This window comes from Leucopleurus acutus (genome assembly GCF_964270905.1).
Source record: "Leucopleurus acutus genome assembly, chromosome: 7".
NCBI classification, from domain to species: Eukaryota; Metazoa; Chordata; class Mammalia; order Artiodactyla; family Delphinidae; genus Leucopleurus; species Leucopleurus acutus.
The window spans coordinates 48,810,064-48,823,334 of record NC_139150.1 but is presented as its reverse complement, the minus strand read 5'-3'; the positions used below and the strand labels follow the sequence as shown (position 1 = coordinate 48,823,334).

The following is a 13,271-nucleotide window of genomic DNA, read 5'->3' as shown; positions in this document are numbered from 1 at the left end:
GTGGTAATCCAGGCCTTTCTATGGTAAGCTGTCTTCCGGCTTTTAATCAAATTGGGTAATGTAAAAAAGGAAATGATGATATATTATCTCTAGAGAATTTAGTCTTTCTCTACCTCCATTAACACATCCTTCAAGGAAGCCCCATGTTGGTCTAAATTTGAGATTTTGGCAGCAAATGATGGTTGACCTGATTTTACAGGAAATCTGAGGGCACATGATTGAATATTGTATGTGTTACATAAATGTGCAGAAAGCTATGCCAGCCATTCCATTTTCAAAAAATTGACCAGACAGAGCCAGTGGGAAATGTAAAGATAAAGGTGCTCACTGGAACAAAGCCTCATTCTCAACATCAGGGTCCACGCTGGAGATGCAGCCCGTGAAGCTGGGGCTGCTTAGAGGTTCTAACCAGGATGAAGCACTGTAACATTTGGGTGCTTATCAAATTAACGTTCCCCTTACCTTTAAAAATTATGAATCACTATATTGTACACCTGTAGCTTATACAATATTGTACAGTAACTATGCTTCAATTAAAAAAATAATGTCCCCCTTACGTGGAATATCCTCCTCCTATCGACTAGTTAAACTCCCCTTGTTTTTCAGGGCACATTCTGGTGTAGCCTACCCCATAGGGCCTTCCTTGCCCTGAGCCACAGAGCACTGTCACTCCTCTGAACCTATAGATTCTGACTTTTCATGCTCTATTTCTTAGGCGGCGAAATGGTAATTACAAAACAATATATGATTACACTTTATTACAGTTAGATTTAAAACTCCACAGGGGCAGGGCCTTTGCCTGCTTTATTCACCTTGGCACACTACTGGGCACAGAGTAGGTGCTCAGCAAATATTTTTTAAAATAAAAGACTGTACATATATGTGTTCTGCAATTTCTTTTCCCACTATTATTTGAAGTGAAAATATTCGTGCTGGACAACAACACCCCTTCTCTGCTGGCTAGATATGACCCACAGACCACCAGTTGCAGCCTCTGCTCTACAAGTAATTTATGGAGCCCAAGGCAATTGTCTCTCTGTACCCCAACAATTCTTGGCATGAGAATGGTAGAGATCACATGGTGGCAAATAAATGCACAAGGAAGTCCAAGTCATGTTTTGAACTACTGAGTTTTTTTTTTTATTGCAAAACATTTGTTACAGAAATTTCAGAAAGTTTCTCCCGTAGTATCTGCCAACCTTTGCTTTGAATTATATATCTAAATGAACAAGCTCAAAGTGCGCTGTGAATCCGATAAGAGACCTTTAAAAAAGAACAATTCCTCTAAGGATTTATATATATTTATAATGTCGATAGATATGCAAACCACTGTCTATCTATACACAAAGAACGAAAAGATGTATATATCTTTAAGAAACCCAACTGCAAAATTGTTTATAGGAGTTCATTTAAAAATGATATTTGAATAATTTTCCCCATTATAAACTATGGTTAGAACGTTTACAAATGAGAGTCTAAGTTCTGTGTTATGAAACGGCTGTGAGTACAGTACACTGCATGGACTGTTCTGCACAGCAGGAGCAGCAATAAAAACTCAGGTCAGACACTGTAGTGACAGGAAGCGGACAAGCCTCGATACAATGCTACGGTACTCTTCTTCTGAATCTCCCTCACAAAGATCCTGAGTTTAGGTACAGAATGATGCAGCTAGCAAATATACATGCACATATCATTTGGGAGAACAGAAAGAACCCTGAGTAGGGTGAGTTTCTTTCCCTCCCGCCTCCATTCTCAGTGTATTTTGTGTATATACTCACTAGGTTGGAATCAAGAATATGATCCTGGTTGGCTCTGATTCAGAGGTCCCAAACTATTGCCTCTGGGACTGAAAGCTGCTGGCAGACACGTTTGTTTGGCTACCACAGTGTTTGCACATCTGAAAGTGAATGTCTTTGCAGCAGGACACATGTTCTCTCGTGCCCTACAAACCCAACTCCTTCCTGTTGTCTTTCGCCAGCCCAGTTGACACATTTGTGTTCTGGATCCAGTCCCTCCACATATTTGAGTTTGCAACCCCACAATCTAGATGCAGATGGCCGGTGCTGATGACATGTGAGAAGCTGGGGTGAAGATGTGAGGGTTGGGATTCAGACAGGCAAAGAACTGATGAGGCTGATGCAAACACCAGCCAAGTTAGGAGCATGTGGGGTAGAGTTGCGGGGAGGATGAAAAGTCAGTGGGAAGGTGAGAGCTGGACAAAGTCTGAATGTTTGTAACCACTGTTTCAGTTTACTGTGCCAGTGTCCAGAGGGTATTGAGGTAATAGAAGCAAGAGTCAACTGGTCTGGCAAAAAACACCTTGTGCTGGGCCAAGAGAAAGGAAGAAAGTTAAGGGGGTGAAGAAGGCTATGCATCCAGGCACAAGGCTGGACACCCCTCTGTGTCCCACAGCTCTCAGCAGCCTGCCTGCTCCAGAGGAAGGCCTGGGTCAAGGTTGGCATTGATGCTCATCAGAAAGCCTATGGCCTTCTGGCCACACATGTCCTCTTCACTTCCCAGCACACAACACTGTGTAAATAGGCAATGGCCTGAAGGTTTAATGGGGCCAGCAGACTAGGTAAGTTAGGGGAGGGAAAATTCACCTCACTCTTACCGCCGTCGGGATTACTTGGCCACCGAATTCCTCTCTTAGATGACATGTAGAAACGGTCATGTGTTGATTTCATTATCAGCGATCAGTGCAAGGAATTCATCAGAGAAAAGGTAACACAACTACATTCTCAAACGAATTACAAAAGAAAAGGAAAAAAAATCTTGTTTTCCTTAAATCAGAACAACCCCTCCTTTGGTTGACTCTAATCTGAGAAAGAGACTGTTTGACAGGTAAAAAGAAGTGAAAGCTTAGGCCAGTGCAGGCTGAGAGAAAAGTTCTCTCTACTCGTTGAGAAGCCATCATTTATAAGATGTGTAAATTGTGCAGATTGGTCCCTCTCTTGTCCAGATGTTGAATGGCTTCTAACAATGAAATGGTGATTTCCTTACAAGGCAAACTCTTCAGAGTCACCCAGTGCTCAATCACACACCCAGTCACCCATCTCTCGCCCTCCCCTGGGCCAGGCTCACATAGAAGGTGAAAAAAGCCCCAAGGTAGGAGCGTGGTCATATGTTGTCCACTGGATTCATTCATACTGATATGTGGATTTCTACACTGTCGCGAATGGACTTCTCCCTCTCATCTCTGTTTTAGCAATTTGCACCTAATGGCCCTAAAGAATCAGAAACATGTCTTTCATATATCACAGATGCACCAACACCTAGACCTTGGTAAACCCAAGTGGTATTGGCTAGCTATATCCAGGTCTCGCATAGCTATAGGCCCTGTGGTTAATACTTTAGTCCATATTATTTGTTCAGAGCTTAAAAAAATAATAAAAAATCCTTGGTTGCTTTTTTGTTTTTAATTAAAAAAAACTGGACATAATTCCCAAACAGTGTAAGAAGCCCGACATTTTGAGTGAGTTCCTAAGTGGTTTAAGTGTCACAGCAGGCAACAGTAAAATGTTAAATGCCTTTAAAAAGTCAAAAGAAATGCATAAAGCAGTGCATGCATTTTGTTGCCACAAAATTAAGACTGGATTTGGAGCGGGATTATTTCATTTAAGTCACATTACTATTATTAAAGAATAGTGAGCTATAATGCAATATCTAGAACAAGGATATAACCACCTACACACTAGCATCACTTTATCTAGAAACAAACATATCAGTGTTACTACATGAACATATTTATAAAATACTGTACACTGCTTCCACGTTGGGTTAGCAGATGTAAACAAACACCTAATTCAACTGGAGCTTAAAATACTATTTTCAGTTCATTTGTCATATAGTCTTTTGTATAACATGCCAGTTTGTCTTTCACAGAATCACAACTTGCCTACCACAGCTCACAGGGCTGCTTAGAAGATGCACATCAGCTTATACAAATATTTTACAGTGGTCTACGGGAATGTGAAAAACACAAAGCAGATCAGGAACAAAAGTGCCCATTTCACGAGGATGCTAAATAACATGGAATTGGGAACATCATTAATCCTTGCAACATGTGCTTCTTTATTGAATGTTACAGATTTGTAAATGGTTATAAAGCTGTCCTGTAACGTTCATTAATACAACCACATGCTACAACTATGCTGAGTTAAACACGGGTTACATATATGTTTACATGTGTTTTATAATACAGCATTGCCCCCCACACACTGAATGGTATAGCCTATAGATATAGCATGATTGATGACTGGATAATATTTATTATCATTACAGAAGTTAAACAGCCTAAACATTCAGAAAGATTAGACTGTACAGCCTCAGAAACTAGAATAAATGTGCTATCCAGTTATCTACCATAATATTATCTATAGAAACCATCTTTTAGAATACATTTGAAACATTCAGAAGAAACACATTTTGTGTTCTTGCAAGTACATTTTTCTCATTCGATTATTCTGATATATATTTTTTAAAGGGGGAACTTTCAAAGTGCTATATAATATCCTAGACCTGGAAGCTTAGACTTAAAAAAAAAATCCAGTTCTGTAAAGTGCTGCATTCTGACCCCTAATACACCTTCTGGCTGGAGAAATACTCAAACTAGTCACGGCAATTACACTCAAGCTTTCCAGCTTCACTGAAATCCATTAAGCAGGAGGTTTCTAAGTATAAGTATAAAGTATGTTGGTTAATCAGGAATTTCCATGGTCATTTTCATTAAACATCCTTACTTCTTTTCTTTTTCAAAAGGACTGAGTAATTTAGAACAAATCATGACATATAGTAGTATACAAAAATTGGCACCTTAGAAGCACATGATTAAACCAAAGCTATTTACTTCCTTGAGCGCTCTATGACTTTATTTACATTCCTCAATAACTTGCTGCTCACGGGCTGCTTAATTCACAGAGACAGGTAATTAACGTCTCCTCGATCAGGGACATGGTGAAATAAATGAGCTGGACACAAGCTGACTGTACAAGGCCACAGAATCAATGCCACATCGGTGTGCAGAACACCCAGAAATGGAAAGAAATGGATGGAAACATAATACACATGTAAGTGCACAGGAAAGAAATGGCTCATGAAAGTTACACAGGTTGTGTTTAAAGTCACTTAAATTTGGCTTATATATTTCACACACTTCACAAAAGATGTAAGAACTTCATTTTCATGCACAACAAAAGGACCAGGTAGTCACAAGGTCAGGGCTGCTAAATACTTTGTTTCTCAGGTTCTGCTCGGTTCTCTCCAGAAATCACGATGAATGGAAACACTCATGCTCATAATTTCTTTCCCCTACTTTCAATCTGGTCCAGAATGAGGCCCTGGAGGTGCTGTGATATCCTGCTCTGTGGTCAAACAATAACGATTTCACCTCCTTCTTAGATTCCTCTACAGATTCAGAGAGGCTTCTGGCTTTGTAAATGTGCTCCATACGTAAAACCATCAAAGTGTTAGGATGTAAGTACATCAAACTAGCAAAAGCTAATCTAAGGAACAAAAATAACAAAATCTTGGTTCAAACTCTGGTGCTGAGACTTGGCCTTCCCGAGAGTCACCAAGGAATGGTCTTGAAATGTCAAGTGCCTATTACAACTGCGTTGATTATGAACAAACATGGTTCCTCCTCCTCATTATCAACCAATATGGAACCAGGGGTGCATGAACCCTTTAAGGTATATTGCAACTTTGCATGTATGTACATTTTTTTCTGGGAAGCGGGCCCAGAGCTTTCATTAGATCCTCATAGAGATTCGTGACTCAAGGAAGTTTAAGGGCAACTGATCTATTCTCAAATGTGTGTTCGCTGAGGGGGAAATAGCCAATATGGAGTTCAATAAAAATTTAAGTGTTTCTAGAGCAATTATATATGAGGGACTCTGGTGACTTATTTCTTATTCACTTAAATCCAAGGAGTGAAGAAGGAATTCTTTAATTCTTTATATGTGGCCACATCATTATCTCTACAACTGAAAAGCTTGTTCAGAAGGTTTTGGGTTTTGTTTAACTATTTAAAGGCTAGAGATTTTGTCCATGTACTTACTTGATTTCACATAATGAGACAATTTGGAGTTCATAACTACAGAGAAACAAAAGAGCCAGGTAGTATTTGGGGTCAGAGACATTAAGTCCTTTTCCTTAAAGATCTTTGTTCGCTTTGAAATCAGTGATCCAAATAGGAATCCGAAGATTTCTTTATCCCACTTTAAATCCAGATTCGGATCTAGAAACGTATGCCTATATTCTCGAGTCCATAATACTATCTGGCTTAGACTGGCTTGTCTATTCTGATTGTACTTGGCATAATCGCTTTGTGTAGGAGAAACCAGACTAAATGAGACGTCATGACAGCAAGTGCTTCCGCACAAAAAGGGGCAGAGGGAAGGTAGTGAGTCATGTTCTAGTTTGGTACAAGGAAAAGCTGAGGTCATAGGGATTTAAAAAATTCATAATTTCAACATCTGTCAAAATTTAACATAATGAACTCTTTCAATGGAACTCCTTGGATATTAAAAAATCCTGGTTATATCTCAAGGTGATAGAAAAGTCCAAGCCTTTTAAGAAAGCTCTATATGTCTGTTTATATACTATATATTAACATGTCTCCCTGGGTAAATGCATATATATGTATATAAGCAGCATATACTACAGAACTCTTTACATGTTTATTTGTTTTCTATTTTAGTCTACTGTATCTTTTTTATAACTCTGTGTATAAGAAAAATATTCACGGTAGGCGTACAACTGATGGCTTGGGTTGATACCAAACTCCCAGTCAATTCTAAGGTTATTTATGGTTTTGAAACTTCCTTAAAAAGTGCTTTGGAACATCCCATAAAAAAGATACCAGCCCTTGAAAAACTCCAATTAAATTTACGCTGAGCTCAGATTAAATGGCAAAGCTCTAGGTATGAAAATATCTACATGTAACCAGATATTCATATACAAAATGCTTACGTGATGAGTGGTGCGGAAAATTGGCAGTTACATCCTGGAGGTGTTCAGAAGACATGGTAGACTCATACAAATGATGAAGGTCACACAGCAGCATCACACATGACATGGATGGTGAGAAGATAACAGTATCCCATATGGCAGTTTTAGGTGAGTTCTGCCTACTATTTTTTTAAGTTCACTATTACATATTCAGTGAGTGGCTTCACTGATGACAGGTGAGATACAAAATAAATTAAAAAATATAAAATTATTTAATTACATTCATCCTGAGCTTGCTTGACTATACTTGAATGCCCACTGTTTATAATAAACCACTTGACATCTGTTTTTAACATCAATCCTTCTTTCATTTTGATTGCAATACAAAAAGGCATTTCTTTTCCCTTTATTTTCTTCAAAAAAGATAAAAGCTGTGGCACCAGAAACGAATATATAAGAGACAGGTGAACTATGACTGTTACCTTGTTTTTTCTTTATAATGATCAATTACAGAAGTGTTGGCATGAGAAGGATGTGGGACGTTAGGTAGAACTGCTTGCTGCCGGCTTATACTGAATAAAAAGGATGCTCTTCATCAGTCACCAGTGATGGAGCCAATGTGAAAAGAAAACAGAATTGAAAGTTTAGAATATCTCATTTGTATGCTGGCTATTCTATTTTATTTTTGCAATTTAGCCCTGCATCCTAAAACTCTCGATAACGGTCAGAAATGGAAAGATGACTCCTGGCACGGACAGTGCTTGAAGCCCCATTCATTCCCAGAACTCACGGCTTTCTGAAGTGACTAGTGATACACATTCATCTCAACCCTTCTTCTCCCTCTTTCTTTCCCCTCCCTGCCCATCAAGTGTGAACATGACTTAAATCCCATGTTTGGCACCGGGCCAGAACAAATGCTTTCTTGATCTCTGCCCAAAAGTCACCTTTGAATTAACACCTCCCAAAGCAATATTTGTTTTGCTCAGCTAAGAATAAAGCAGATAAGTTTCAAGAAACGGGAACAGGTGAATTTGGGGGAGAATTTTAGGGCTGGATTCTTGAGCCTCCTGCAAAGCTTACTGGAAGGTTTAGCTGTGTTTGCTTTCAAAGCTGTGGAAAGCGGAGGTTCTGGAGAGTCTCCTCATGGACAGACTGTCCCCTCGGCCCTCTGGCTTGGAGGACTTACTCCTCTGGAAGGGATTTCTCAGGCTTGCTGCGTTCCGCTGCCTGTCGAGCTTGTCACTGATGGAGAAGCTCTTCCTGGTGTGTGCATATGGCACACTTGGCTCCTCTGCTGAGTAGCTGCTGGCACGCTCTAGCTTGGGAACTGTGATGTTGTTGGACAGGGTTCTGTCTGAATTATCACCCTCCTGGGGGCGTATTGCAATGGCGGCTCTCCGGCCCTTGGCCTCATTCTCCTCACTGTCAGAGCTGGGGTGACTCAGTTCTGCTTCTCGTTCGGGATGGCAGCATGATGAGTCCTCCACTTTTCCTCCGAGATCTCCTGGGAAGGTGGCTCTGTCAGCAATCACTTGAGGGGCATTGACACACCTTGTGTCAATACAGTCTGTAATACTTGTGTATTCTGCTGTTTTCACAGGCACCCCAATGTTGGCATAATAGCTCCTCAAAGGAGAAAACATAAAGCTGTGAGATTTCACGATGGGGGCCTCTTCTAGAAGGAAGGGGGTGGTGGCTAGGTAGCGGCTACTTTTGGAACGCTCGATGGTGTGGTACATTGGAGGGTCAGTGTCCCACAGGTTTTGGCATTCCGGGTGGTGGGTATAGTCTGAAGAAAAAGATTTAGTGTCCATGGAGGTGATGTCCTCGAAATCAGTGTTCCGGCTTGGAGGTCTGTCTGTGGGTGCAAGAGTTGCATAGGCACTACTTGAAGGAGCTGTGGAAGATACTGGAGCCGAAAAGCTTGGCTCTCCCAGCCCAAGGATGTTCATGGAATTGTCCAGAGGGTCTATATCACAGTGGAGCTCATCCATGGCAGAGACATAGATGTCTATACATGAAGACGGTCTCCTGGAATCAGGAACAATGGCCAAGGTGTTTGCAGGGGCTGCAGGAGCTTTGGATTCTTTTGCTACAGAGTGGGAACTAGTAGCCCGGTGTAGGCTCAGGGACCTTTCTTTAAAAAGACTCTCCAACTTTTCTATCCCACCTTTGTCTTTCATACTGACTGAATAGAAAGAATGGCTTCGCACACGGGGCATTAGGGTTGGAGAAGTTGGGGACAAGGTCTCCTCACCTGCAGGATCTATACTCTCTTGGAGCTTGAAGGTGTTCCCCTCCTGGCTGTTGAAGCTGCTCTGGCGGACAATGTAGGCTGCGTCTGTGCAGTCTGAGGAGGTCCGCGAGCGGATTTTGTTGGACTCGGCCCGCTCCAGACCCGTCAGGCGCTCCAGGGCTGTAGCCATGCGCCCGATGAGGTCCTCGAGCTGCGCCAGCCGGATGTCCACGGTCTGGAGCGAGGCCCTCATGCAGTGTTCCCTCTCGTTGACTTCCTCCAGCCGCATGGACATGTTCTCCACCCTGGCAGGGAAAAGAGAGCCAGAGTCAGTTGGGGCTGGTTTCTCTGCGGGAGGCTGGAGAGCACAGAGGGGATCAGAGTTGCACCCGGACTCGGTGCCCTCGCTGTCCCACTGGAGGGAAACTAAGGGGGTGGGGACGAGAGGATGGCAGTGACCCTGTCACTGAGAATCACAGAATCTCCACCTTCTGGAGCTGGAAGAGGCTTTAGAGATTATTGAATCCAGCTGTTTTTAGCTACTAAACCCCTTTTCCCTCAGTGAAAATTAATGCTCAATCCTAATAAACAAACACCAAAGTTGAGTAGTTCTTCTTCAAGTAAAGTGGGCCGAAGTCCCACCTTTTCCCACCCTCCTGGCTTCGCTGTGGCTTGGGGCAGGGTTCAATGACCTAAATAAGTATTAGGGTGTTGGCTTATCAGTCACCAACAAAATGAGAATGTTACATTTGGATAACTTTACCCAGACTTTTGTAGTAGAATTGCAGAATGTAGCTATTCTTACTGCAGTGTACATTTAAATTTGTATTCTATGGACTGGGATTATGTTTATTTTGCGTTTATATAATAATCTTTTGTTGTTGTTGTTATTCAAAACAATCCTTTTAGAATGTAGTGCCTCCAAAGGAACTGATATAGCACTGTCACTGGGTCACCTGGAGCTGATCTAATTTAACCGAATCCTTTCATTAATAAAGGAAAATCAAACATCAAGAAATTCAGCCAAGATTACATAGAGTAATTTATGGTAAATTGCTCTGGAGTGGCTATCAATAAATAAATAGTCCTACTCCTCTGTCTCTGTCTCTCTGGGTAGCTGATCACAGATGCTTTATATTACAGTTATTTCTCCAGGTCTTGACCCTCCCCACTGGAAATTCTTAGGTGTGTGACCTGTCTCATATTCCTGTTCCCATTTCTGTGTTGCCAGCCCAATACATGCCAGGTGTCAATAAAGGTTCACTGAGTCAATCACCGTGATGAACTTGATTTCAACTGTCCAATAGGCTGCCTGGCCATTTATTTATAAAGACAGAGACCACACATTTAAAATAAAATTGTGACATATTTTCACCTGCTCAGATTAACTTGGAAGGGACAAACCAAAGCCAAGTTTTGGTTTGAGCTCAAACTTTCACTTTTAGATGCCCAAAGGCAAATCTTTTGGAGAATCTAAATAAGATCCATTCACAACTTTTTTGGGGAGCATAAAGATACTTTTCCAATACTTCCAATATGCACAGCTAATCACTGGCTGCTGACCCTTAAAAGGAACATGGCTGCATGCTTTATGAAGAGCGGTGGGCATCAGAGCTGGGTCCCTCCAGCTGGTGTAGTGGTGGTAGTGATGGCGATGGTGGGTTGACAGTAGCAGTGCCTCTATCAGAGAAGACTGTACATTTCAGTGCCAGAATGAAATGTGAGGCATGTGGTCCCCCTCGCTGAGGAACCTGAGGCCTTTTAAAAGCCTCCTCCTCTGCTGCTGCAGCCTTGGGGCCCATTTCTGCCTCTCTTAGCAACAACCTCCCAACTCATTCTACCTACTCTACTCTTTTACCTCTCAGCTTCCCTTCACTGGTCCAAGGTTCTGGACTGCTCTCGAGAGCCCTGCTTTGGGAACATTTTTTTCTTTTGCTCCTTCCTGCTGCTCCATAGCCAATCCAGAGCCTCCCGGGGTCCAGGCACACTCTGCCATCATGTCCAGGTGTATTTCCAGCAGACTTATAAATCGAGCAATTCTGTGTCTGGCAAACACAATGCTATTCATCCAGCTAACACAGATGATTCAGAAGGAAAATTCAACTTTCCTCTGTTTCACTTTGTTTTGTGGTATAAACATAGCCTGAGAAACAAATTACTTACAATAATAAGTTTGTGTGTCTTACAGACTTACAATTCACTTCTTCACCATCTAGCCTATGGAGTTTTCAAGTATTACAATTTCATTTTTTTTTGGTAATTCAATAAGCTTTGCGTAAGTGGACAAAAATACTTCTTCATTAAAGTCAGGAGAAGGACAGATGGTACATTTCTATAGAATGAGGAGTTTTGTTTGGCATACCCTAGGTACTGGGTCCACCTAGCTTTTTAGTGTTGGCAGAGTAACAAAAGGCAGTATAGTTTTCTTCCTCCCTCTCCTGCCCTTTCCTGGAGCCTGGTGTATACAAGGTCGGTATGGAAAGAGATAAAGATGCTCTCTGAGCATAAATGCATGCGATCATTAGTTTGAGCATGGTGAGCTATCTCCCTGCACTGTGGGGACCCTCCCCTCCCTGTGTCCCACCTCGCTTTAGCCCCAAGATCCAATACTGCAGAGAAAACTAGCAGGCGAGAGGCCAAGCTAAGGCACCAAGAGGCAATTGAAGACTAAGGACTTGGTTGTGGGGAATAAACGGAACCCAGAAACTAAGGAGCCCAAGAGGATGGGAGGAAGAGAGGGGAGGTACAAGGAGGAAGAGGGTCGTCCAGGAAAGCAAGGAGGTGCCCAGTGGAGCCTCAAGAGCAAAGATAAAGAAGCACAGCTCCAGGGGATGGAAGTAGGGGAGGAAAGCCTGCTAGAACAGGGCCAAGGAGCTATTCTTCACCAAATCTTAATTCTCCTGTGGGCTCTGAGGTGCTTTGGAATGTAAGATTTGAATTTAAAAAAAGAAAAAAAAAAAAGGACTGTTTGATCCATTTCCTTTCAGAATTCTAGATGTGTTTAACCACCTAATTATATCATCAATTAGAGCACGGATATAACTGATAGGGGTTTAATGTAGGAGTTATAAAAGAATAAACGTTCCCAGAGTCAAGTTTACATATGCTTGTTCCATAAATAGAGTACTTCTCTTAATCTTTAAAAAAGAATTCTTGAAAAGTTATTTGCAAATGGGCACGCATCACAGATAAAAATAGGTCTGAGGAACAAACCAAGAGTTTCGAGTCATGATTGCAGTTTCTAGGAGCTGACTCTGGTCAAATAAATCAGGAGATAAAATGGAGATAAGGATTATAAGAATTTAAGGATCAATAAGAATTCTTAAGGAGATAGATATGGGAAGTGACTAAGTAAGAAAAGAAAAAGGAACTGTGGAAAGGAAGATGTTGTATGAAGGAACACTTTATTTTTCTTTCTTTCTTTCAAATCTCCAGACCTTGCATGGCTTATTTCAGAATAACTCACAAGGCAATCACAATAGGGACCCAGCAGAACCCTGGAAAGATGTGAGGTGGCTCCTGTTCCCGGGAGGCCAAGAAAGTGACAGCCAGAAGCCCATTAGAGAGGACACAATAGGCTGGTGAAACAAACAAACAAACAAAAACCAGGTAGTAAAACAACCAGCCTCTAACAGCCAATGTGATAAGGAAAAGGGCATTCAAAAGAAGATTCTGGTGGCACAGAAAATTTCAACTTCAATATGTAATTTCTTAAGGATTATTGTATTACCTTCCAGAAATTCATCTTCTTTTCTGATAACCTCAAAATGTAGTTAAAGGAAATATGGTAAAAGGAAAAAGAGAACTGGCAGACCATGCCTGCTCTAAATTTCAAATATTCCCTGGAGTGCTAGCAGTAGAATGGGTGTAGGATGAAGAGCAAAAACAATCCCAGAACGCATGAGCCCAATTGTGGGGACTCTTGCGGGGGGGTGGGGGGGGCAGGGAGGGTATACTGACACAGGTTTTCAGATCAAAGGCAACGATGCAGAGCAGCTAAAGCGAACTCTTGCTTATCCACAGGCTTATCCACCTAATTTGTGAATTATTTAAGTGCTTTAGGCTTATCCACCTAATTTGTGAA

The 13,271-nt window shown here is 41.6% G+C and overlaps 1 protein-coding gene across 22 annotated transcripts in view; it reads right to left on the bottom strand.

Moving 5' to 3' along the window:
- Positions 1-7,855: 7,855 nt before the first annotated feature.
- TRPM3 (transient receptor potential cation channel subfamily M member 3) overlaps positions 7,856-13,271 on the bottom strand; it is a gene marked incomplete at its 5' end in the record, with an annotated part of 803,286 nt that continues 797,870 nt past the window's right edge. For all 22 annotated transcript variants that reach the window (XM_082843093.1, XM_082843094.1, XM_082843098.1 and 19 more), the window contains one exon: positions 7,856-9,492. In XM_082843093.1, coding sequence (XP_082699219.1) covers positions 8,040-9,492 — 1,453 coding nt within the window. In that variant the 3' untranslated portion in view covers positions 7,856-8,039. The remainder of the gene's footprint in view (positions 9,493-13,271) is intronic.